This window comes from Lichenostomus cassidix, chromosome 14, assembly GCF_008360975.1.
Source record: "Lichenostomus cassidix isolate B80296 chromosome 14, HeHo_3.0, whole genome shotgun sequence".
Classification (NCBI taxonomy): domain Eukaryota; kingdom Metazoa; phylum Chordata; class Aves; order Passeriformes; family Meliphagidae; genus Lichenostomus; species Lichenostomus cassidix.
This window is the reverse complement of record NC_139495.1, coordinates 7,797,358-7,822,953: the sequence shown is the minus strand read 5'-3', so window position 1 is coordinate 7,822,953 and position 25,596 is coordinate 7,797,358. Positions and strand designations below refer to the sequence as shown.

At 43.2% G+C, this 25,596-nt stretch overlaps 3 protein-coding genes across 8 annotated transcripts in view; 1 reads left to right on the top strand and 2 right to left on the bottom strand.

Moving 5' to 3' along the window:
* Positions 1-1,251: 1,251 nt before the first annotated feature.
* COQ7 (coenzyme Q7, hydroxylase) lies at positions 1,252-5,420 on the bottom strand. Of its 2 annotated transcripts, XM_085074758.1 has the most exons (6): positions 5,262-5,419; positions 4,923-5,113; positions 4,375-4,489; positions 4,123-4,262; positions 2,497-2,565; positions 1,252-1,826 (listed from the first exon to the last, which is right to left on the bottom strand). In XM_085074758.1, exons 1-6 carry the CDS (start codon positions 5,371-5,373, stop codon positions 1,749-1,751), a joined length of 705 nt encoding a protein of 234 aa, XP_084930884.1. In that variant the 5' UTR covers positions 5,374-5,419; the 3' UTR covers positions 1,252-1,748. The 2 variants fall into 2 exon arrangements, with proteins under 2 accessions (XP_084930884.1, XP_084930885.1); XM_085074759.1 differs by lacking the exon at positions 2,497-2,565 and having other exon boundaries at positions 5,262-5,420.
* A 357-nt stretch (positions 5,421-5,777) lies between these two features.
* Positions 5,778-20,068, bottom strand: TMC7 (transmembrane channel like 7). Its single transcript, XM_085074754.1, has 16 exons — positions 20,002-20,068; positions 19,570-19,810; positions 17,316-17,464; positions 16,801-16,968; positions 16,537-16,622; positions 15,876-16,021; positions 15,155-15,302; positions 14,138-14,308; positions 12,467-12,624; positions 11,492-11,609; positions 10,780-10,877; positions 10,278-10,461; positions 9,354-9,484; positions 8,930-9,085; positions 8,080-8,158; positions 5,778-6,930 (listed from the first exon to the last, which is right to left on the bottom strand). Exons 1-16 carry the CDS (start codon positions 20,051-20,053, stop codon positions 6,871-6,873), a joined length of 2,145 nt encoding a protein of 714 aa, XP_084930880.1. The 5' UTR covers positions 20,054-20,068; the 3' UTR covers positions 5,778-6,870.
* TMC5 (transmembrane channel like 5) overlaps positions 9,375-25,596 on the top strand; it is a 37,014-nt gene continuing 20,792 nt past the window's right edge. The window contains exons 1-4 of one of the 5 annotated variants that reach the window (XM_085074750.1): positions 9,375-9,497; positions 17,254-17,352; positions 22,111-22,255; positions 23,592-23,680. The gene's annotated coding sequence lies outside the window, so the exon portion shown is untranslated. Of the gene's footprint in view, positions 9,498-17,253; positions 17,353-22,110; positions 22,256-23,591; positions 23,681-23,840; positions 23,969-25,596 lie in introns of those variants that run through there. The other 4 variants (XM_085074751.1, XM_085074752.1, XM_085074749.1 and 1 more) reach the window with 4 other exon arrangements.

Genomic DNA, 25,596 nt, shown 5'->3' with positions numbered 1-25,596 from the left:
GCTTTCAATCCTGATGTAATGGCTAAAAGACCACAAACTGTTTGGCTCAGTTTCCAGTTTATGTCACAAGACCAACGTATGTATGGGTGTGCAACGTGTGGCTTTGAGTCAAAATATACCATGCCCTGCCCTCCCTCCCCTGCAATGCACTTATAAAAGATGCCATCCCATGCTGCCTCTGGTATTATGAAAAACTTTACAATGGACTATTCATGAAACAATCTTTTTCCTTATTTTACTCGATCATCAAAGCTCGTGACTAACATATCTGCACTGGACAGGCTTCCAGCACCACTTGTCACCCCTTTAACCACTTGAGTTAAGAATTCTTTTGTGCTGATTCCTCTCTCCTCCAAATTACCTGGGAATTTTTCACGTGCATATGGAATACTTTAGAGAAATAAAGGCAAGAAATCTGCTAGATGTTACTTGTGTTCAGAGAACTGGACAAATTAGGGGAGAAACTGTATTAGTGTAATAGGATGTACCTTTAGTAAACTTGAGTTCTCACGTTCACTGCTCACAACTGCCTGGGGCTGAGGCAAGTAAAGTGAGACTCCCTTAGAGTTATCTTCTGATTATTCAGTCCCTGAGAAATCTGTGATTTAGCTTTGAGTTCCTTGAGTCAAATTATTCCAGTGGGTGGGCAAACCAGTCACAGATAGAGAATCAAATGCTACTTTGACTAAGCAATGTAAATAGCATCAGTAGTTTAACAAGGTGATGCAACAGTTTGATAGAAATTATTTTTAAAGAACATATAAAGTGACAGTCATAACAAAATCACACAGGAGTTTCTCTATATTAAGATTTAACCTTCTGCCTAAGCTCCTTCACAAAAAAAAAAAAAAAGGATAAATAATCCTCTTTGAGAAGTCTTTCATGTCAAATCACACACTAATCAGCACTTACAAACACTAACAGAGCTACTGTAAAAGATAGACTCAGATGTACCTGGATTAAATGCTGTCTGAAGCAAAGTAAGATAAGCTTGAAAGCTCTAACAGAATATTAAATGCAATTCCACAGGGGTCCAGGTTGCTCTCTCCACCTCCTTTATGTCAGGGATCAATTCCTTACACACACAGGTAAAAAAAACTGCAAACCAAACAAACCCAAGGAAATATCAAACAATGAAAAAATCCCCACCACAACAAAAAACCAACATAGTAAGCAAAATACTACTTAAAGAATTTGGAACTGTGCCTGAAAAAAACCCATCCCAAAACACAAAGAAGTCTTTAAGTAAAATTGATCTTATAATATTAATTTTTATTCAAGATGGACTGAAAATACTTGCTAGTACTTCACTTACCCTGAAAATAGAAAAAATATTCTATTTTGTCAGTATTAACCATTTAAAAACAACCTGATGTGCTCCAGCTTATTTCAAGTACACATAAATTTGAAGGCAACAGAGAATTTATCATTTTATGTGTGTGCACAGAAACACAAATATTGTATATATAAATCATGTATATACATATTTTGCTGCCACCTTGTGAACAGTCTCTGAATAGGGAGGTTTAGCTCATACAAACTCAATTCTGCCACCTTTATTCACATTTAGCTCGACTGACTTTCAATATAGATACTTTTTAAATGGGTACTCAATGTGACAAAGGATGGCTGAATCAAGTGCTTAGTGCAGAAAATTTTAAAAGGCTGAATAAAATAGCTTAGCCTTCCACAATTCCCATACACTTCTGTGTCACAGTTTATTGCCACAACTATTATGAAAAATATAACTAAATTCGTTCTGATAAATAAATTGCAGCTTTGCATCCAAGTTGTATTGCTGTCTTCAAAACAGAATAAGCTGGAGTCTGTGAAAAGAATAAAAAATTAAATATATCTACTGAAGTGTTTTGCTTGAACCAAATTGTGATAAAGATTAGTAAGCACTATCAAAAGAAATCAAAGTAAAAACACATGCACACAAAGAAAACCCCACCTGTATTTGCAGCCTAATCTATCCTAGAGAAAACCAAATTAAAGTTTATCAACTTTGCAGAACATTTCCTTTTCTACACAAATGTAAGTCAAGAGAAAAAATAGGAGAGAAGTCGGACATCCCCCATAGAATATCCAAGGGAGCATAGAATTTAGTTCACTATTTCACACTTCCTAACAAGACAATACCACCAGTTCCCAGGTGTGTGGATAGCACTTATGAGCCTTATCTTCAAAAATATTTAATCTTATTTAATTTTAATTTAATATTTAAAAGAAAAGCTAAAAATTTCCAGAGGACACCACTTAGGGGAAAAAAGCCCCACTTTAACACTTGACATGACTTTCAACAAATTCAGTTTGGTTCTAGAAAAATGAAAGTCATAACATGCAGGACTTTCTTATGTGTATCTTTGGGAAAGAGTAGCAAGAGCCTTATTTTCAGTTTCTCAAAGAACCACATCCCAGTGTCTGCATCAGGAAGGTAAGAGTAGCACATCTGCATCCTCACTGACAGCAACCATTAGTCAACATTCTACTTACAGCTTCTGCATCGTGCTCAAGCCCAATGTCGTGGTGCTCCTGCTCATCATCCCGGAATTGCTTTATTACCTTTAAAAACAACAACTACTGAGTCTACTTTGCAGAGAAATCAAGGCAGCCAGTGCACAAAACCAGATGCTGTTGAGCATTGTGTGCACCAAGACAAGCTCTCAAAGGCTTCTTTAAGACCTGAACCTCCAATTCAGCAAGAACAGAATTATTTACAGAATTCCCTTAGCTTAAAGTTCTTTTAGTGGTCTCCAAAAGAGTCTTTAAGCTCAAGCTGCAGTTTAATACATCACTATCTTTTTCACTGGTTCAAAAAAACCAACAGTCATAGTAACTTTTAACACTGACTAGTTTCACACACCCACATTATTCTGACAACTTGAATAAAGGAATTAGGGTCCCTGCCTTGCCAATCAGTAAGGGTGTTTCCCTGTAAGCCAACCAGGCTTTTGTTCATTACAGTACACTCTAAAGAACAATTGTTTGTCTTCTAATTTTTCAACTGGGACAAAAAAGTTTAAAGGATTTTCTCTCAAGGTGTCTGCAGATAACCAGGATTGCTTCATGAAGTGCTCAGCACTTACAGACACATGGGCACTGACCCTACCCAACAGCTGTGCACTCATTTTGGTTTCTTTGCTAGCTCTCCTCACATTGACTCTGTGAATAAACTCACTGCTTAGATTTTTCTCTTTATTTTTTTTCCCTCTCAATTTGTTTAATTATATCATTATTTTCTGCGGTGATATTTCCCTTGTGCACATAAGCACATCCTGGGTTACTTCAGATACTGTTTCTGAAACAACAGGATACATTTGGAGATATCAGACTTTGCTACATGTTAAACTGTGCACAGCTGAACACACTGGCAGCCAGCAAGACTGGAAATGAACCAGCTCCATGTGCTGCCTGCCGGAACAGGGAAATCTCCCACAAACACTCTACAGGAATGTGTCCCAGTCTGATGGATAAAATGCATGGAAACTTATTTTCTCACAGTGCTGACAAACATCAGCTCCTTACAAGCTCTGAGCAGCATCTGGGACTAGCACATGAATAGGGTGCTGGCTGGCAGCAGGCTCAGTGTGAGCCCGGCAGTCAGGAGGGCAAACCCCACCCTGGAGTGCATCAAACACAGCACAGGCAGTGGGGCAGGAGAGGAGGTCACCTTGAGCTCATCCCAAGCACTGCAGTGTGCAGCTCTGGGCCCCATAGGTTAGGGAGCATGTGAAGGTACTTGAATGCCTTCAGAGGAGGACAACCCAGCTACTATACAATCATACTTCCTCCTTTTGTTTCCCCTCTAGACCCTTCCTTTCAATTAAAATTAACCAAACTTAAAGCACAATTCTCCCACTCACAAAGGAAACACTGCGTTACTGAAAGCGTGCTGAAGATAATCCAACATATATTTTCATTTTGGTGCTTGATTAATTTACTGATGCTGAAAAAAGAAGCATCCTTCTATTTTAATAGTTTCTGTTGACTTCAGCACTCTAAGTGACAGAACAAAAAGATCTACTCTAAATTCTATGAGCATATTATTTTTACAAGACTAAATCACATAATATAATTCAATTAATTTGTCAAACTACTTTTTAAGTCATAGTTAAATACCTGCAATAGTTCTTTGTACTTTTCTGGATCTTCTTCCACTAGAGTTCGGATCTGGTTGTTGTAGTGCTGTGATATACTCTCTTCCACAGCCACTGTGCAAGCCATTGCACCCTTCTTCCCAAGTAGTGCAGTACCAGCCCCTGTGATTGGGGTACCAGACACATGCAGACAATGAAATCTGAAGCAATACATATCATTTAATACAACTGAAGACTTCACTAAACAACAATAATAGCAATTATACAAACTCACCTAAAACAAAACCTGCTACATTCCAGAAAGGCAATAAAACAGTAGGTCGAACTCTATAAGCAACCATGAGTTCATTGAACTTTTTCAGGTGGTCTTTTTCTTGATTCCACATTTGCTGCAAAAAGCCAGATCACAGTGAAGTATAAGATCACAAAAGGTAAACATTTCCAAGAAAACTGATAAAAACCAAAACAGCACACCACACACTGTGATAGCTGAGGCAATACTACAACACTACAACATCACAGAGAAGAAACGGTGCAGAAGGGGAGGTGCAGATCGTTATATGAAAAGGGCAGATGAGGACAGTTTTAAGAAGGCAACATAAAAACATCTGCAAAATAGGACAACACTACAATAACTGTAGCATTGGTAACTCCCATACCAAGTAATCCCACCACTCTTTATAAACCACACGTTTGGAAGTGCTTAGAAAAAAATGGACAACAATCTCACAATGAAGCCTATGATCTTTCACCTTCACCCGGCCGCTGTTAATGGAATGCAAGTCAAACAGAACCACAGGCATCGCTGCCAGGCGCGCTCACCTGGATGATCGGCCCCACGCTCGATCTGCCCAGCACAGCCATCTGCCCCGCATAGATGCGGTTCGCCCCGTACTCCCCCGCATGGTCCACGCGGATGATGCGGTCTATGACGGGCTTGTTGATGTCCTCCTGAGCCACCCGCGTGCTGCACGGCCTGAGGGAAGCTCCTCCTGCGGGCACAGGCCGCAGACCTGCCGGAGAGACAAAGGTGACGCGAGCTCGCCCGCCGCCCTACCGCCGTCCGGGCGCTGCCCCCCGCGGAGCCGGACGGGCTGAGGCGGCGCCGGGCGGCGGCGCGGGGCTCTGAGAGGCGGGCAGGGAGCGGAGCCGAGCCCGTACCCGGCCCGCAGCGGAGCGGCCGGCGCGGCAACAGCGAGCACCGCAGAGCCGAGAGCTCGGCCGCCGCCATCGCGCTGAGCACCACCGCTCCTCCGCGCCGCCGCAACCTCATCAGCGCGCGCCGGCCTCCCGCCCTATCACCATTCCCATTGGCTCCGCGCCGCCGCCGCACTGGACAGCGCAGCTGTCAATCAGAGCTCGCGTCCCTGGTTGCCATGGGAACGCGAGGGCGGCCCCTCGCGGCCAAGGCGGGAACTGCGGCGGGAGCGCTGAGGGCGGGCGGGGGCGGAACGGGCCGGCCCCTCGGAGCCGCGGCGGGACCATGCCTGCCCCTCGGAGCCGCGGCGGGACCATGCCTGCCCCTCAGAGCCGCGGCGGGACCATCCTGGCCCCTCGGAGCCGCGGCGGGACCATCCTGGCCCCTCGGAGCCGCGGCGGGACCATGCCTGCCCCTCGGAGCCGCGGCGGGACCATGCCTGCCCCTCGGAGCCGCGGCGGCTTAATAACGGCAGGCGGTATCGTACAAAAATAGCATTTATTGAATGTTAATTTCTTTAAATTAAGGACAGAGAATATTCCAAAACATTACATAAAAGGATAGTGTCTCACATTAACTAACAGCGAACTAATGCAAGGTTTCAATAAATGCAATTCTGTACAGAAAATCCTTAAGCACAATCTTTAAATAAAGGAATGGGTTAGTAACCTACAGGGACACACGGGCCTCTGAGACTCATAGCCCCAGCAGTTCAGCTAAGAGAGGAGAAATGTGAAATTAAGGGGTACTGACACACAGTATTGCCAACCAATAAATTTAACTCTCAAAAATTCACATTTTAGAACACTGAGAACAGTAGTCATGATGCTCGTACAAGAATAAAATGCAAATAATAATGTCTTAAAACATTTTAAAAAACCTAAAACATGCTCCTTACAGCAGCAAGGCTGGTGTGGAGCCCTGTCAGCTTCTTCCTACAGCAAGTGTTTATTCAGAGCTTTTATCAGCTTGTTTGCTCTGAACCATTTTGTGACCAGTTGTCCAGTGTTCAACTGCTCTTGCTGCTTCAGAGCACAATAAATACCAAACCTGCACCTCTAAAAATATTCAGAAAACTGATTTCAAAACCATGCCCTATTTTCCTATGCGCTATTTCAAAATACTTCCATACATACTTCTTTTTTAAACCCAAAGGAAATGAAAGGAGTTGAAAACGTAAAACCATACCTTTGCCCTCTCTCATGATTCTTACAAAATTTGTATAATTTTTAAAAATAGTACAAAAGAGTTTCAGCTCTGATCACATTTTGGTCAAACTCCCTGAAAAAACAGGGACTTAACAAAATCCCAACAACCCTGAAACTGTAGCAGCCTTCAAGTATCCTTTTTTGAACAGCTCTAACACAGTATAAATTAGCTAGATTTCCAACTTTTGGAAACTAAACCCCACTAGCTTCATCAAGAAAGACTCAGGCCACAAGCACCATTACATAGCTCACAGTCCCAGGGTGGCAATCAGCTGCTTGGTTTTCAGAAGCTGAAAATGCTTCTGCTGTTATCTTGTGGTTCTGGGAGTTTCAGGAAGTCAAGTTCTTTTGGCTTGCATGGTTTTCAAGGATGCCTCTGAGCTTCTGCTATCTTTCTGATTAGGAACATCTTGTCACGACTCGCCTGGAAAGAGAATAATTTTGTCCTACATGAACAGTGTTAATACAAGTAATCTGTGAACAGCTCATTTCTTTATCAGAAATAGGTGCACTCATCATGTTGTACTCCCTCAGCACACTCTCAACTGCCTGAACAATTTTAAGTTTACAATAGCCTTGACTTCATTTATCTCAGATAAGGTCACACGGTAACAGCTCTGCATTGAGCCTAGTAAAAACATCTCACACACCTCTAAATTTAAAACCATGCTTCCAAGAAATCAAACAAGAGCAAGCAAACAAAAATAAAAAGCACACAAGACTTTTCAGAATTCCCAGCTGGTTTGTGAACCCTTCAAAAAGCAGAAAGGTTTTTGTTCCTAAACTCCTCACTCCTCAGAAATCTCTCCCCAGCAATGTTTTTCTGTGGACAGGTGGTTAAATGCCATATCTAAAAGAAGAAATGGGCTATTTCCAAAGATAGTGAGAAGTCTCACTCATGAGGCTGAGTTCTGACTCCAGCAGATCAGATCAGAGCCCCCGAATGCTGCCAAACCTGGCAGTGGCTTTTGGTGGCCACAAAGCAGCTGTGCACCCTTCTGCACTGGCACCCTTCTCCAGGGCTGGTTAGTGGTAACTTGTTCCACTTTCAGTACTGCTCAAGCAGTGCTGGACCTGCACTGAAGAACAAGAGCAGAAAAGATGCAGCAGAAATACAAGCCTGGAGGGAAGGGTAGGGAGTTGGGCACCTGTTTCTGAAAGGCAGAGAAGGAAATAGAAGTGGAGGTTGTGCAAGATGGTGGAGAGGACAGGAAACACAAGATTCAGGTTCTTCTTTGGCAGAAAAAAAAATACCCATGCAGATGAGTGGATTTAGGCAAGGCAACAGATGAAAAACAGGGACACAGCTTCTCAGAGGCATCTCTCATGCATGTGTGTTTCATTACATAACCAGACCTGTTGCAGGTTCAGCTGGTACCCAAGCAAATCAACTCCACTAAGAAATACTATAATTCTTTCATTATTTTTCCTGTGAATTTGTAAAACATTCTTCACTGCCTGTTGCAAACACCAAATATCCAGGAGACTATGAAAACCAATTTTCTTCTGCATGTCTCATTTCTGTACCCCTAAAGCTCTTTTTGTTGTGTCAGTAAAATGAGTCAAATCTTACCAACACCAGTTGTTCTCTCAGCTGCACAACCACTCGTTTGTGTGCTCCAGCCAAGGCAATAAAATAGAACATAACGATGCTGTAAACAACAAACAGAAATGGGAGGACTTGAGATTTCCTTTGTAGGTAAAAACAAGTTCAGTTTAGGAGAATACATAAACAAGTGCTATGAAAGAAAGGGCTGGGTGGAGTCAAAAATAAACCACATGGTTTTTCATGCACAACAGTTTTAAAAAGCATCAAGTAATAAGGCTCAAAATTTGCAAACAGTTTAGATGAAGTAAAACACAAAATATCCATTTAAACTTAAGAAAAAACCCTTTTTTTAATTGGAAGACTGATCAAAAACTAGGATAGGTTGCCCAAGGAGATCATAGAGTCTTCATATCTTCAGAGATACTAAAAATTTAACTGTATATGGTTCTTGCTCTACTTGACCATTTTGAATAGGAGAGTTGGGTTAGATTCTCTCTACAGGTGACATCCCACCTCAAAAATTCTATGAATCTATGTTGAATTTTATCTTACAGAATGACTGTTTTGAGAGTTTGGATTTTTACAAACCAAGGCTTCAGGATAGGAATTGTGATCACAGAACTTACAGTACTAATTTGCAGAGGATTCACAGTTAACATTTTTGAGAAGGACACTGTTGAATATTGGACATGCAAGAGGAAGAACAAAGCTAATGAGTTTGGCCACATGGGCAAAGACATAAGGGCTGAGGATTCATATGGGTTTTGATGCTTTTGACTGCAAATGGAAAATCTGGTCTAATAGATGCTTGGTATGAGTTCAGTAAGTGAGGAAATGAAGCTGCATAAGTGAGTCAAGTCTCCACAGTACTCACCAAATGATCATAAAAAAAGGCACTGCAAAGGCTTCTGATGCCATGCCAAAAAGGACCTTCTGCAGACCTGTTGGAAACTCAAGTATGGTATCTGGAATAACTCCCCATGAAGTGTTAAAATTCCTGAATGGCCCACATGCCTTGGAAGAGGGGATACTGTCAAAGAAGCAGAATAGAAAGATGTTACACCAAAATGCAAAGGTAAAATAATCCAACACAATCCCAGCACCAGTTTGATGATGCAGTAGAAGTGTCCTATGTCTTTAAAACAGTAGGTTTTGTTTATAAGAACTAAGCTTTAATTAGATGTATTAGACCCTATATATTTTATGCCATTAATCATTCTAAAGTTGTGTGTCTGCTTTTACAGAACTGACAACCTCAGAAAAAGTATCATCTTCAGAGAATTTAAATTGCCACTTACCGTGCTATGCTGACTCCCACAGGGATAAAAGCCAGGATGAGCCCAATCAACAGCACCAAGAAGAAGAAGAAGTTGGAACTTGATGCCCTGATAGGCCTAGCTGCAGGTTTACGTGTGTGTTTCAAACTGACCTGAAGAGGGAAGGTAAGACAGTTACCAGTACCTCTGTATAAATACACATCCAAGTATACTTCCCCCAGCAAATGAATTTTCCATTCTCAAACACACCACCAGCTACCACACAACCACCTCCTTTGATGTGCAGGGGCTGAGAAGGGCTAAAACAAGAATGCCTCACATTTTGGTATAAATCAATGGCTGCTAGTTTGTGTAAGAATTTGACCCAAAGGATCTCATACGTTTGCACAGAGCCAACTGACACAGCCATTTGGTGTATGATCCATAACACTGTTGTTGGCTTTTTTCTGCCACCTCTTCACTGGATACATCCCCTCTTGCAAGACCTAAAGTATTAGCAAGAACTGGATGCACAGAACAAACTGTGTGGTCACTGAGCAAAACTTCTCACAAGCAAAAATCACATAAACATCCAACCCAGCTTGGATTTTCCATTTTTGCTCCCAAATTTTTAGCAGTTTTGCAAAATTGTGTCCAAGTTCTAAGCTGTGTTGCTAATAAATAAATTACTGCTGAAAAGTATTACAAACTAGCTTTGTTACATAAAAATATTTTCTTTAAAAAAAGACAAATAATTGAAGTAATTGAAATGTGGCTTTGCTTGATTTCAAAGCAAAATTCTACCTTCTCTTAAAAGCACAAAACCTTACTGAAAATTGAATACCATTGGCTCATTCCACCCACCACATCCACAGGTGGTTTTAGATCACCTGAATACCTACATGCCTGTATTACAAAAACCACAGAGATGTGTTCAGTCCTTTATCAACCACACAGCTTCATTACCTTCTTAATGTAAAAGATGATGAAGTATTTTATAGCTGCTATTGCAGGGAGAAGTGGTGCAAAGAAGGTTCCAATCCAGCAAATAGTCTGCCCATAAATGATTTCCAGGACATTGTCAGAAATTCCAAATTCCTGCAGTCCAAACCACTGAACTAGCTTGCAAGAGCAATGAGTAACTAGCAACCTAAAACCAAAGAATATGGTTATTCCTAAATTGAAGTTGTAGAGTTTAGATGCATTCTAACACATTTGGAACACACAGAATTTAGCATTTAAGCATTAGACAACATAGCAGAAAATATCTGAAGAAAAAAACTCTCAAATATCAAAAACTATACAGCCATCTGAATAGCAAACAGGTGCTCAAACCACCAGAAATATGTTTATGCTTTATTTTAAAACTAGTATTCTGGTTAGAAATATGGGGAATTTAACGCAGAAAAAAGAAAAGGTGTTTTGTACATCATTTGTAAAAATATGCTTGCAAAGCAGAGATACATACTTTCTGGGAAAGTCCACAAACAGGGTCACAGCAAAAATTATAAGAAAATCAAATATCGTCAGTTTGTACATTTCTTGCCCAACATCAGATTCCCAGCACTATAAAAACAAGTTAGGAAAAACAAGATTAGCAGTCTAAATAAACAAGTGAAAAATCTGTCTATCACTAAAGCAACAAATGTCTCAGCTAACACCATAAAGTACAAATTGTATTAATCCCAATTTCTAAAATATTCAAGTCTTTCAGAGTTCCCATGCCAAGCTTTTCACCTTTTTTTTGTTTTGGTTTTGGGGATTTTTTGTAGGGTGGGGAGATTTTTTTTGTGTGTTTAGTTTGGTTTTGGTGGATGGGGTTTCTTTGTTTGTCGGGTTTTCCTCCTTTTGAGGAAAAACCATTTGCCTTATTGGAGCAAAAGACAGTAGCACAACGTCTCCAAAACCCAGCTGCCCCAAACAATCCTCATGGTGGACAGAAGGTCTGTGCTAAGAGTTCACCTGCCACTGGACTAACTGTAATTAGAGTTTTAGACAAACAAAAGATACATATGTAACAACTGTACTGGTTTGCACTGAGCAGTAGGAATCAACACCAGGTATAACATGAATGGCAACCCCAAGGCTGATACTGAATACCTCTAAACAAGCAACTCTCATGGAAAACAAATCTCTGTTCACAAGCTCAGATGATTAAAGACCAAGATAAATCTGCTTACAGGATAGAGTTTGTAATTGTATCCACAGGGCTTACACTTGTCAGTGCCACAGTCAGAGATCTGACTCCACAGCGAGAACAAGAGAACACCAATATTGGCCAAACGCAGGAAGACACACCTGGAAGAAAGGAAAACCTAATTCCAAACATGTCAAAACAGAGCCCTGTTAACACTTGGCTTACCGTGCACAGGAGTCCAAGGAAGCCTTGAAACACAAAAGGGTCATGCAGAGCTTTAACACAGCAGCCAGCTACATAAGAAACACATTTCTTTTCTTAGTAGTAAGTTAAAATTGCCTTTCACCTTCCCAGCTTTAGGCTATAGCCCCTTGTTTCTTTTCTCAGTACTGCTCCTAAATCAGCCATTTCAGTGCAGATTGTGATGCTGCAATGGGTTGCAATTCTCTCAGGCACACTTCTGTGTGCAGCATTTCCATTCCATGTAGCTTCAGGCTTTCTGAGACACTTGGCCAAATCAGAAATACAAATCTTGGATTTGCAGAGTTCAGGTGCTTCAACCCAGATCTTACTGCCTGAAGCTGCCAAACACCAGGTCTTACACTGAAGTATCTTTTACCCCAGAAGTTTTAACTTCTGCCTTGAGCAAAGCTGTGCTTCAGTCACTGCTGTACACACACATTTGCTCATTCAGGGAACTGCTGCACGCAAAGCAGTGAATCCACAGCTCTGCAGCCACAAGTTCTCTACTGGCTATTTATTCAGATTGAAGATGTCCAGACCACACAGCTAAATGGGACCAAGAGAAACACTGGGACACTCAGCTGATTGCACTGCACTGTCATCAAAATAGATTGTTCCCAGATTTAAAGTTTCCAACTAAACATTGGCCAAATAATGCCTCTTTGGTTTCCAGTGCCAACTTCTCTGCTTCTTGATGTTTCAATGTTTACAATACATATAGCCTACCAAGAACAACTTGTTGAAACATCCAAGGCCACAATAAAAACATCTTTACCTCATAAGTGTCAGCTTGATTTCAAAGGCTGGTGTATAGTCTTCAAATGTGATCAGAAATGAGAAGATCAGAGGACCAATGAAGTTGGCCAGTGTGATCACTATGGAAGGCAAATACTGCACTAAGAGATTAACCTGGGAGTTCACGTAGTTGATGTCCTGCACAAGAAGAGATAAGAGGAACTTAATACTTAGAGAAACACACCTTCCTGATATTGTGCTGTCTCCAGCTACACACCAGCCTCCCTCGTCCAGGATGCAGGCAGCATCTTTTATTCTGTCTTCATCCTCCAACTGCATTTGCACTGGGCAATAAGAATCAACACCAGGTGTAACATGAATGGCAAACACAGGTCTGACTCTGAATACGTCAAGACAAGCAAGTTTCATGGAAAACAAATCTCTATTCTTTATAGAAGCCTGACCACTGCTATGCTGCCACACACCCTTTCTTTCTCCTGCTCCCTTCACCGGGAACTCCCTCCACCTCCAGGTAAGAGTATTTCTGTGCTTCCTCAAAGCTTCTGTTTGAAGAGGCTCAGCTCACAAAAGTTCGTGTCTCACTGTTGCTAACCAGTACCAAGGCTACCACAGTTCACACCTATTCCAAGTGCAGATACTTTTCCAGTTAATCTCACTGGTACAAAGCAGCTTCTCTGACCTTCCTATCCTTCTGACCCAACCCTTCTACATAAATCCCACAGTAAATGAAGCTGTTCTTCAAGTTATTCAGTGTTGTGCTGTCCTCTTCTCTACCCTCAAACAGTATCTCTGACAAACTCATTTAGTCTCCACTTTCTGCTTCTGTCTGTGCAATCCTGGAAGTTTACAGAAGTTCAGAGTTAGGTCCAGCATGAGCACAACCTTCCTTGTGCCCAGACAAATCTAGCACATCAGCAACTAACACAGGGTAGAGAAAAAGTGTGGTCCCCATTCCTACTGGACTAACCAAACCCTGGTGTCCTACAGAGAAGTCAGTCACTGTTTTGAACTTGTCACAGCTGTTGTCTGCTTTGTCCTGCTTCTGAACCACTCCTTTCATCTGCTTGTCCTGCCAGGGGTGACACCCACCCAACCTGATTCCTTCCGCTAGTGATGCAAAAACCTTTGCTTTTGAAAACTGCTCTGTGTTCAAAGCCTTCCTGTTTCCCCATACAGCGGTAACTCAAGCCACAAGACAGATCATAATCTTAACTCTGCCTTCCCCTGCAGTGCGTTTTTGCCGTTGACAGTGAACACTATCATGAGAAACTGATCATGATGAAGTTTGGTTTAACCAGGTCAGCTCTCTCAGCCAGGTCAGCTCTCTGTGATCACTCTGGGCAGTGATCACAGATCTCACTGTGATCACTGCCCAGAGCCAGCAGATCACACTGAGGTGAGCAGTTACAAGGGAAGGGTAGTGAGAGCTGCTCTTCTTGTCAGCTCCAAGGCACTTGACACTGAAGCCTCTACAGCGATGAAAGACATTACTGGGGAGGTTTTTTTGGCACATGGTTCTTGATCTTTCCTGCTCTCATCTACTAAAAGAAATTGTAAATCTGTAGAAAGCATTTTCAGATCCCTGCATGAAAGGTGCTATATTAGGATACTTGACTCTTTCACAATAGTTCCTCTTGCTGTAATCACCAGCCTTGACCAAATCTGTCCTAGTGTAATTTCTGATACTCACATTGGAGTTTTCTTGAGAGAAGACAGTTACTCTATAAATAGAGTAAAAAAATCCTGATAAAATGGCAACGACAATTATATTTATAAATATTCTCAGAGAGTGGATGCGTAGTTTTTCTTCCATTGTTCTCTCAGCTTTTTTTTGCTTCTGTTTTTCTTCTTCCAAGTCTGTCTACAAACAAAAGAAAAAAAAGATGCAAGTTTTTCTTCTAAGATGTGCATTCTGGAGGCAAAAGTGTGGTAATTGAAAGAAGTTCTGATTCTGTGATGGGAAAAGATGGCTGTGAACTTCACTAGAGTAGAAAGCAACACACTGTAATTTATGAAATCTGTAATTACTGCTTTGTGGTTTGAAGTGGAAGCATCTTCTCAAAGGTAATTGTTTCACTACACAAATCTCTGCTTCCAGTGTACAGAGAGCAAAAAGAAGGTCCTTTTTTTACCAAAACAGCCTTTCAGACTCTTTTCAGAGCTTTATGATTTGGGAAATCTATAGCTGCATCAGCATTTTGTACGTGCATGCGTGCCAAAGACACCTAGTGAAAATCTTTCAATATTTTCTTACTGCAACAATGCTCTCAAACACTACAAAGAACACTATCTGCATTTTATTTCTCCCCAAACTACTGCCTACCGCACTGCACACTTAAAACCCAGAACACTCAAACTGATCCCTGCAGGGTTTTGCCTGCAGCTGGGATAGCTTTTCCTGTTGGACTATGCAGAAACTAACACAGGAAGCAGGACTGGAGGGTGAGAAAGAGGCAGATAAGACAAGCAGCTAACAGGCTGGCGTCAGTCCCCAGTGGATGGGGGAAGGGCTGACAATAGCCGTACCAATGTTCCTCACATTGCACCACCACTCCAGCTACCTAGGAAGCATGCAAGAGGATGTGGGCTGCACCCCAAAACAAGCTACTTCAATCCTTCTTTATTGCCTTATCTGCAAAATGACATACCTTTATTTTTTAGCTATCTAAGCTGTATCAAACCATAATCACAAAAAGAAGTTACTCACCTGGAGCTCACACAGCAAGCTGCGATGTTTCAGCCGGGCTGCATTTGGATCTGTAATGCAGAAGTCCCAGCCGGCAAAGACTTTGTTACAGTAACTCTGAAATGGATCTGCATCATGCACTAAGTTCTGCTTAAAGCCTTCCACGGACCTAGAGAAAAATACAACTTTATTTCATTCATGAAAAGATGTATTTTATCCACAGAAAAAACCACAGACAAGCAACCTGACTGATCAAGGACTAAACAACCCACTCTGCGAGCACACTGCCACCTTTGCTTTGTACCAGGGAGTCTCTGGGACACTTTAAGTGTGAGGCTCTGCAGCAGCTGACCCTAACTGACACAGGTTACTCCCACCTGCACGTCACTACAGTCACACCTTCTCACCTCACCCTGACACAGCGAAGGAAACTGAGATGGCACAAATAAAACTCAATCAAAAACCCCTGAAGAAAATCCTCCAACAACTATTGTATAATATATATATACACACACACAACATATATTTATACACTGAGGGCCTTTTACTTCTATATGTATGTCAAATTGTTTTTTGCTGGCTCTCTTTCCCAAGCACAACAAAGGCTATGGTGGCACTGCATCCTCAGGCAAAAGATTCTCTATTTCCACATAAAGCAGCTCTAGAACACAGTATGTTCCTTTCAAGCAGGAATACAATGTAAATTGTGCAACAGGTAGCTAAACTACACCAACATCTTTACCTCTTTATTAGCCAGAGGAGGCTTAAGGCAAGGTAGGCAAACGTAGCCAGCAGGTATGCGAGCGGCAAGTTGTACCTCATGATACTGATCCATGCAGCATCTATTGTGTAATAGCCATAAAACAAACTTGTCACTTCGAGGAATCCCTGTGAAAATGGAGTTGAAATAGAATTTGTAACAGCAGCAACAACTGCCCCATTAAATCCAACCTGGCATTAAGCAATCATTCTGTAAATTTAAAATTAGAGCCCCCAGTAAGCTACAACAGTCTGTAGCTTCTAAATACTGCTGTTGCCTCTATCAAACTGTAATGCAGGCACTGTGTGCTTAAAATCCCTCCCCTCTGCAATCAAAGAGCTCTAGGACACAGACACTGGGACCCTACACAGAGAGCACAATAGGCAGTGTTCTGCAGAATAACAGGGTAGCAGCTGGGGAGGAGAGGCACAGGCTGCAGCACGTGGCCAGCCCGGCCTTGTGGTCGCTCAGTGAAAGTCAGTTTGAAAACTCCCCTTCTCAGAGGTAATGCACCCCAGTGATGCGTATGCCTTATTATTTTTCAAAATTATCAAAGTTTCATTCCACAAGTAAACTTTTTTTTACATTTTAAATGTTATGTGAGACACGGAAACTTAATTTAGAAAACAATCGAATTACTTACAGTGCCACTGAGCAAATCTTTGAGGAAAGTATAGAAGTAAACAAGTCCCTTATTACCACTAGGTTGATAAATTGTGCAGTTATCTTCTGTCAAAAGAAAGGCATGAAAAGTCACTCAAATGCTAATGCCATTGAACCACAAGATCACATTCATTCAAACATGCCACATTCTTATGAAAAGGCATTTCTTTGTTCTGGGAGGTAGAAGAGAAGCTGACATAAAGGGGGAAATCTTACAACAGCTGTACATAGAGAAGATATTTACCTATGTTCTTTGGAGAAATGTTAACAATGGTACTGTTGAATATTCCATATTTAGAAATGATGACGGGAAGAGTAATAAAAGTGAACATCAGGATAAAAATTATAAAATTCAGCAGGACCAGAAAACGCAGGAAGGAGAAGTAGGACTGGATGCCAGTACCATATTTCTCTGGGAATAAAAGAAACATGTGCCAATAATTAAGATGACAAAATAATTGAAAATACAGAGAGCAGATTATAATTTCAGTTACATTGAATTGAAGAAACATTATAAAAGCTAGTTTTAAGTACTACAGACTTATAGCAATATAACTGAAATGCAAATTGGATATTTTAATAATTTTCTCCAATATATTTCCTTCCACCATATAATGGATTTTACAATCAGCAATAATAAGGGAAGAAAGTAACTTCTTAAGCACATGTAGTTATATCTGAAACTATGGTCACACAGGTAAAACTGCCAATAACAGAAGCAACTTTACAGAGGAGAAATGGACATCAGACAAGAAATACCTTCTATGCTGTGAATATCATGTCGCCAAAGCACCAGGTAAGATGACAAGCCCTTGACTTCACTGAGTCCTTTTTTCAGTGATTTACTGCTAGTTCTTTTCCACTTCTTCCATCTTGATAAACGGTCTGTATCAGCCTGCTGAAAGTCCCTAAGAATCCAGAAATACAGTTACTGAGCACAAGAAATAATTTTTCACTCCATATAACAGGGCTTAGCAGGACGGAGCCTGCCTGCAGCCTTCAGGGGGAGAGCTACAGTAACATAGACAAGCTCTCCCTCTGATCCTACTGGTAATGGCAACATCAACCTCATTCAAATAGGGCAAGTTCTCTCATGAAAAACACTCACCTCTCTTGGAAAAAAAAAATCCAATTGACAACAGTAGCTTTTTGAAAAATTTGCTGGGAAGTGCCAATTCAATGAATTTGAGAAAGGATTTTGCCAACACCTCTGGAGATGCACTGTTCTAATAACAAGCTGCAAACAAACTCTGAGAATGTGCCACTGTCTGTAATTTTTAACTACTTCTCATTTATAGATTTTCATTCTATATGAATACATTTGCATTTTAAAAATTGCTGAGTGGTCAGCAACAGCATCAAGGAGAATTCTGAGTGGCTCAGAGTTTGCATTTTGTTTCTTTTAAGAAACCTTAAATCCAGACAAAGCTTCCTAGAAACATAGCTTGAAAATGGACTTGTATGCAGCAAATTCTGTTCCAGCCTCTGCTGCCACTGAAGAAGGACAGCAGTTAAACAAGTACCCACGAAGACACCATGCTGGGGTAGAAGACCAAGGTTTCAATTTTAAAAGGCTTTGTACTCCACCCTGCTCATGTGCCCAAGTGATGCACTGCCAAGTGATACTGCTGCCGTGTGTATTGTCAGTTTCCTCACTCTTCTCAGTTAAAATTAAAATCAGCATTTTGGCAGGAAGGTAAATAAAACCTATACAAACAATCAGGCAGCAGATCACCTCAGCTTTAAGAGCAAATAGACCTCCTCTCGAGATTTCATTCGGCAGAAACTACAGGCTGCAGTTTGCAGTGTTTTAAACAGACACTCTGCAGAACTGTCTGGCCCGTGTTCGGTTTGCATTTTAAATAGAAGCGTGGGCTGCATATTCATCTGAGTTACAGAAGTTGAGTGTTCAGCTCTCAGGACGTTTACACCAAGCACTTTGTGCTGGCAGCTGCTGCGCAAATGCAGATCCCTGATCTGCAGAAGCGCCAAGAAGCCCCACCAGAATCTCTCAGTGCTAACATGTGTAAACAAGCCTTGGACATTGCAATTCCACTCCTCCCTCCAGTTCCTTTTTCTTGAAGAACTGAATTTTACACAACCAACTTCAAGCAAAAATTCAAGGTATCAAGCACTTTCCTTTACTATGACCTAGATCTTCTACTGTTTCTTGTACTCCCGAGTCAGGCTGTTTGCCACTGCTCTTGCAATAGAATAACTCTCGTTCTCCATGGAGTATGAGACATATTAATTGTACTTCTACCTCTCTCCTGGTTCCTAACCAGAACTGCAGAGTATCTGATTTAAAGGTGCAGCTATTCTCTGACAGTATAAAACCACATCCTCTATTCTGTGTCATCAAAACAGCTTTCAGCCCAGCAGTGAGACATGAGACAACAAGCACAGAAATTCAGGCAGGGCAAAGCTTTGCAATCCCTCCCTGCAAGGGGTTACCAGCCGGGGGGCAGGAACGGCGCACAGGAAAGAGTAATTTAAAAAGGAATGGGGCAGGGGGAGAAGATAAAAAGAAGCAAAGGTCCTGAGAAGCTTCCTTCCAACTGCACTGAGCCACAGCAGAGAGAGCGCAGTGCATTGTGTAAGAGCAGCTAAGCAGACTCAAGAGCAGCAACACTCGCATGGCAGCGGGGGGGGGGGGGAGGAGGAGTTCATGCAGATAACCCACAGTGACCCTGGAAAGCACAAAACGCTGAGGAAAAAAAAAAGTAACAAAAAACTAAAACGGAAAACAGTGAGAAACGCGTTTGTTTGCTGCAGGTAATTCCCAGTTTTGACTAACTTCTTCCAATGCAACCTATCTTTCCCCAGTCAGCGACTCCCTCGTGCCAGTCAAGAGCACTCGGGCACTTTCTCATCAGAATCACATGCCACAGGGTGAGAGAGACACAGCTAAACCCAGTTCTGCTTCAGCCTTCCAGCGCACCTGGGCTGTGTTTAAGAAAAAGTCATAAAAAACAAAAACCAAAGAACAAGGCAGGAAAGCATGAAGATTAACCTTAATCTCCTCTTCTCCGCGATGCTCAGCGGGTGCTCTCTGGCAGGGAGGGCAGACGGCTCGCCTCCCTCCTGCTGCAGCGCCCGGGCCGCGGCCCCGCGGCTGCCGGTGGTGCCCAGCGGGGCTGGCCGGCGCTCCTGGGTGCCCCCGCGGCGCCTCCGCGCAGACTGGCAGCTGGGCAGCTCCTGCAGGAAATCCACAGGTGCGGCGCCGCGCGGCTCCTCGGGAAGGAGAAAGAGCCCTGCCGAGGGAGAGATGGGGGCTGCTGGTTGGGGGTCGCCGCACCAGGGCACCCGGGACCCCGCAGCGCCGCTCCCTCGCTCCACTCCCTCGCTCCGCTACCGTCCCGTCCCTCCATGCCCCCGCCACCTGCGGGGCCACCGGTGCTGCCCCCTTCCCGCCCCGCCTGCCCTGCCTGCCCCGCGCCCTCACCGCCGCTGTCCCGCTGCCGGCCCGGCCCCGCGGCGGCCCCCAGCCCGCTCATGTCTGCGGGGGAAGCCGGAGCCCCGCGCCGCTGCTGCCGTTTCCGGGCGCGCCGGGCCGTGGGGCGGCGGCTGCCGGGAGCGGGGCTGGCGGGCGGGGTGAGGCTGCCCCGGGGCCGCCTTCCCCCGCCCTGCCCCCGCCGGGGGTGCCTCAGCCAACGGGTTCGTGTTTGGGGACATCAGAGTCTTTCTGTTCCTCTTACCCCGGGCTTGTTTTAAACTTTCCGTGAAGGGTGTAAAGGCTCCTGCCACCAGCCCGCCCTTTCCGCTAGAAGGGGCTCATGCACGCCAGGTGTGGGGCTGGGGGAGTTTTGGTTGCTGGGCATCTCTCACCGGCTTTTGGTGTGAAAGCAGGCTTTGTTTCAATGTCTTCCATTAGTATTAACTGTCCATGCTTTGTTGGGTGGTGTAAAAACTTACGAACTCTCGTACTTGGTCAACTCTCATTAGGTCACAAGCCCAAAGTCCCAGCTTGTTCGGTGACTGGATCCAGTGGCACAGACTGCAGTGGAAACAGCACAACTTTACTCTTGAATGTGAAAACTTGGTGTGAACTGAGCAAGCAAAGTCAGCTGAATCTTTTTTTCCATCTGAGAGCCAGGGTGGATTTTGTGTGAACTTGTAGTAAATGTCTCAGAGAGACTTATTTCTTGGAACAATTCTTGCCTTTTGTGTGAAAATAATAGCATGTGTGACGAAAAAGGAAATGAAACCTCCAGTAATCTCAAAAAGCCTTACACGGTGGGGGGAAAATAATTTCTAGTCATTCTTACTTTATTCTACTGATAGTTGAGAGATAACCAGATTTTTCTGAACATTCCTCATCCACTTTCTGCAGTAGTTTTAAATATAAGTCATTATTAGGCTTTGGAATGCTGAATCAGACATAAATCAACATGTTTCTTCTGTTACCTGTGTGTCATCAGCTCAGGTATGTGATTTTCAAATTGCTTTGCTCGCAATAAGATTCTATGTTGGTAATCTGTTTTCATAATAAAACCATTAAATGTTGTTGATAAAAATAGATGTTCTCAAATAGATGTTCTCAAAGTAACTTAGTTGTACGTTCGTAATCTCTATTACCAGCAGAGGTGAAAGGTGTATCTTATGGGGAATTGTTGTGAAATACAGAGATGTGGAATTAAGCACGGCAACTTCCTTATTGCTCTGAACGATTTAAAAAAACAAACAAAGAAATACACTGTGAAGGTGTTCTTGCCTTTGTGCTGGCAGGTTGGTCTTTGATTGGATTTGATGATCTCGAAGGTTTCTTCCAGCCTTGATGGTTCTATGATTCTATAATGAAAAAGGTTTTTAGCTATTTTTGATGAGAGCAAGCTATAATTTGCCCTCATCCTTCTATCTGTCACTCTGGAGGCCTATTACTTTTTTCCATTCTCCTTTCCCTGGATCTCCAGGATGTTTTTTCCCAAGATTTTTTGTACAGCAAAGGCTGGTGCTGTGAGAGTGTCAGCAGGATCAGGGTGTTTTAAACAGAGCTCGACACATCAGTGATACACATTTGCACAGGTGATTGTGGTTCCTTGACTGAGTGCCACATTTCATGGGATTCATTTGAACAACTCCCAGTTGATCATTCCAAAAAATTTAGGGTATAGAGAATAAAACCCCTCAGTAGCACTCCCGAAAAATTATTTAGTATTGTTCAGCATTTGTGCTGAGTGTGTGATTCATATGCCAGATAACAATGTGCATTGTACTGACTGTTGATGGTGCCTTGAAGCCACCCAAGCATGGGCAGTCTTTTTGTGGCCCTAAATACTTATATTTATGGGGTAAAACTGCCCTGGGGAGTCAGCTGGGGTGGCAGTTTCACTTTTTATTTATGTTTCTATTTTTACCACGAAGAATACAAAGAAGAAAGGTGAATAATACACTTGAGGTTAATTAGACTGTTTCTGAAACTCTGTGTTCTAGAAAACTATTGTGTTAATGATCCCATGAGAGCAAATTTAAATAAAGATTGGAGGAATTGAAACAAGATTGACTTCCCCAGGAATATTGTGAGAACATTCTCTAATCTTGGCTTTTTTTTCAGTTGAGAAAGCTTTTATGACACTTGGAAATGTTTCAATGAATTTTATGGATCACAGCAATCCCAGGTGGAAAAACAGGAAGACAGACATGCTGAGGAGAGAATGGATCGTTCTACCAGAACACAACAGTCACATGGAGGGAGTGAGGTAGGTTCCACTTGTATATCATTTGTCCAATGTTCCTTATCCACAAAAGCAGCAGCTCTCACTCTGTGCTGAGCATGGAAGCCAGTGCCATATTGTTTCCCAGGGTGCTGGAGATCAGTCTGTCACATTTAGTAACACCATCCATTTCCAGGACAGTTTTTCTTTTCTCTACTTCTTCTTCCTAATACCACAGCTCAAAAATACTTCTGAATGTTCAGGAAAGTTTTGAGTGATTGCTTTAATTTTGGGGAACCTCGTGTTTGACTCTCCCAATGCCTTATGCTGTGGCCTGTGCAGAGTGCAGGCAGCTCTGGGTCAGTACAGGAGGTCTGCAAACAGATCCTCTGCAGCCATGACAGGAATGTTGCTTTGGGCAAAACGTAATCTTAAAGTAGCATGAGAAAACGTCACTTAAGACTATGTAGAATGTGTCTGGTACAGGATAAACATGTTTTACCAAGTTTAGGAGCTGGAAGAGCAGTAATCATTTGGTGAAAGTGATTGTCAGCAGTTACACCAGCGCAGCTTCTGAACACAGAGCAAATTGATTTATTACCGTTCCCCACTGGCTTTAATCCAAAGGTTGATCCAAAGGGGTATTTTTCATCTGTTTGTATTTTAAATCTTGCTGACCCAAAGAGAAGTTCTTTAGGAATAGTTGATAGAAGTTTTGAGATGTATGGTTTTCTGGGGAGATAAAATATGCCAAAATGTCCTAATAAGCTATATCAATACAAAAGCAGCTGGGGGTCTATAATCTAGACAGTGTTAGCAAAAATGGTGGCTATTTGGCCTCTCGTTCAGTTTGAGGATGCTCTTCCTTCCAGAGGATTGCACTGGCCTTTGTCAAGAGCCCTGGGAACACCCTGGCAGTGACTGTAGTGTGGTGAGTGTGCTGGGGTATCCCTGAGTCCAGCTGCAGTGGAGTGAGTGAAGGTGAGGCGGGCATCCTTGCTAAGCTGGGGTAGAAATTCCTGAGAGAGTCACCAGTTTCTCACACCTCTGCATGAAATAGGAAGAAGGGAAAGGAGAAAGACAAGAAAAATCAGTATCTCTCTGTCACACTGAAGGACAAGTTCTTTCTGGTCCATGCAGGGTACAGGAAGGGCTGGGATTAAACTCTGTGTCCAGGAACTGCTGATTATGTTCTCTACTATAGTGAACTAATTTTTCTCTCCTAGATGAGCCTTCCTTTAATTCGAGTAAAAAATATGTGAGGAAAGATCATTCCTTATCTCAGCTCTACAAATGATTAATCCAGGGATAAAGGAAATGCATCCTGTGTCTGAAAACTGTTTATCTCTGTCTTTTTATTGTGGTGTTATTGCGATCCCAGGCCAAAAGAAAGCATGTTTAAATTCGTGGGGGAAGGACAGTGAATGTCTTGGAGTTCAAACAGAAACATAGCAACGTGCTCCACGGTAGGTAACAGCAAAGAACTTGGCTTTTCGGGTTGTTTTTCTATCTGTCTGGGAGCTGCACGAGCGGGACCTTAGCTCCCCTTTCCGGCGGTGCAGTTCCGTGCAGAGCCCGTTCGGGGGGAAGGGAGGCCAAGCAAAGCCCACGGCAGCGGCAGCTCTCCCGGCACCGGGCGGCGGGAGGGCGGAGCGGGGCGGGGCGGTGGATCCCGGGCACCTGGAGCGGGACAGCCAGGGCCGGGCAGCTTCTCCCGGCGGGCAGGTAGCGAGGGAGGTAAGCGGCCGGGACGGGACGGTAAGCTGGGCAGGGCCGGGGGCGCAGAGGGAGCGCTATGGGCAGGGTCCGAGCGGGGGCTGCGGCACGGCGGGGCTGGAGGGCTCGGGGCGGGAGGAGCCACCCGCACCCCTGACAGGTGGCTGCCGCTTCCGAAGGGCTGCTTCTCATTTAGAATGATGGATCCGTAAGGGACTGCGGGCATGTCAGGGATATACTCGGCTTCTGCTCTCTGAAATGTGAATAACCACCCAGAGCTTAGTGTCAGCCCTGCTACACGGGTGGCACCTCACAGCTTTATCGCCCCGAGTCACATCCGAGCTTCCTCTCCCTTTAGCTGGAAGGGCTGGTCCTATGGGAGATTAACAGCCACAGGCTTGCCTGATGTATTTAGCCAGTGTGTCACTCTTCACTCCGAGGTGTGGCACCAACCTGGCTGGGATCGCAGCCTGGAGCATGACATTTTTCTTTGGTATATGTTGCATGTTGGTGTCTGCTAGCTAGCAAATGGATGTGGCACCCTATTTTCCAAGTAGCAGGCCGTGAGTTTTTTGTGTTACAATAGGTAACGGGAATTTGTATTAAATAACTGGGGAAAATCTCAGCCTTTGGTATTTTGTTCTTTGTGGTCCTTCATCCTGTCACTCCCTCAAAACACACAGACTTACTATTTAACCTACAAAGGCTGGAATGTTTCTATGCAGAAAATTGAATGTACATCGAAAAAGCTAAATCTTCACGTCCAAGATTTTATTGCTAGGTCGCTGTCATTAGTAATGCTCTGTAAGTAAAGGAAACCTGCAAGCAGTGGCACTGCACGGGAGCTGTGCTGACTTCTGCTTCCCCTGACTGTCACCACTGCCTCCTCTGCCAGCCCTATGTCCCACAGCAGCCTGATGCTGCTCTGTGTGGCAGCAGCAGCGGGTCAGTGGCTCTAGAGCTGTGTTCAAGGCACGATAGTTCGGCTGTGGGTGCGTGTCAGTCACTGCCGTGTGACACAGCCCCGGCTCGGGAGCAGGGTAACAGCAGGCTGCAAGTGCTAAGGAATGTAGTCAAAACAGCACCTCTTCAGGGCTGATATGTCAGTATTTCACCCAAAGAAATTGATTTCTGATTTCTTTGAGGTTTTTTTTTTTTTAGGTTTGGGTTTAGGCTTTTGGTGTTTTTTTGTTTGATTGGTTGTTTTTACCCCAAAATAAGTTTGCGAGGACTTTTATCCTGGAAGGTGGTAACATGCTGAGGTGTGTGGTATGGCTGTATGGGCAGGTAAAAGAAGAATTAGAACTTTACAGTGGTGTCCTCCTTCACATTTTGGTGAAAATGCCTCTGATTGTGACTTGCATAGTCCAAAGGTTGTGTATATTAGTTGTAGAAGAGACCCCTAGCATAATAATAAGTAACATTGCATTTTGATGGAGCTACATTTTGTCTGGGAAAAAAAAGAAAAGTATTCAGTTTTTGTGAAATTATTTGTCAAACAATTTGAAAACTGCGTATAAGGATTTTGAAGAGTTAGGAGAAACCTGTGACAAAACTGGTCTCTTCTTTTTAGTTTCACCTAGCCATGTTCTAGTTTCTTGGTATTCACAATATTTTGACAAATAACCTTGTTGTTTTCCCTCAGGGTCCTGTTAAATGCTGCCTGTGCA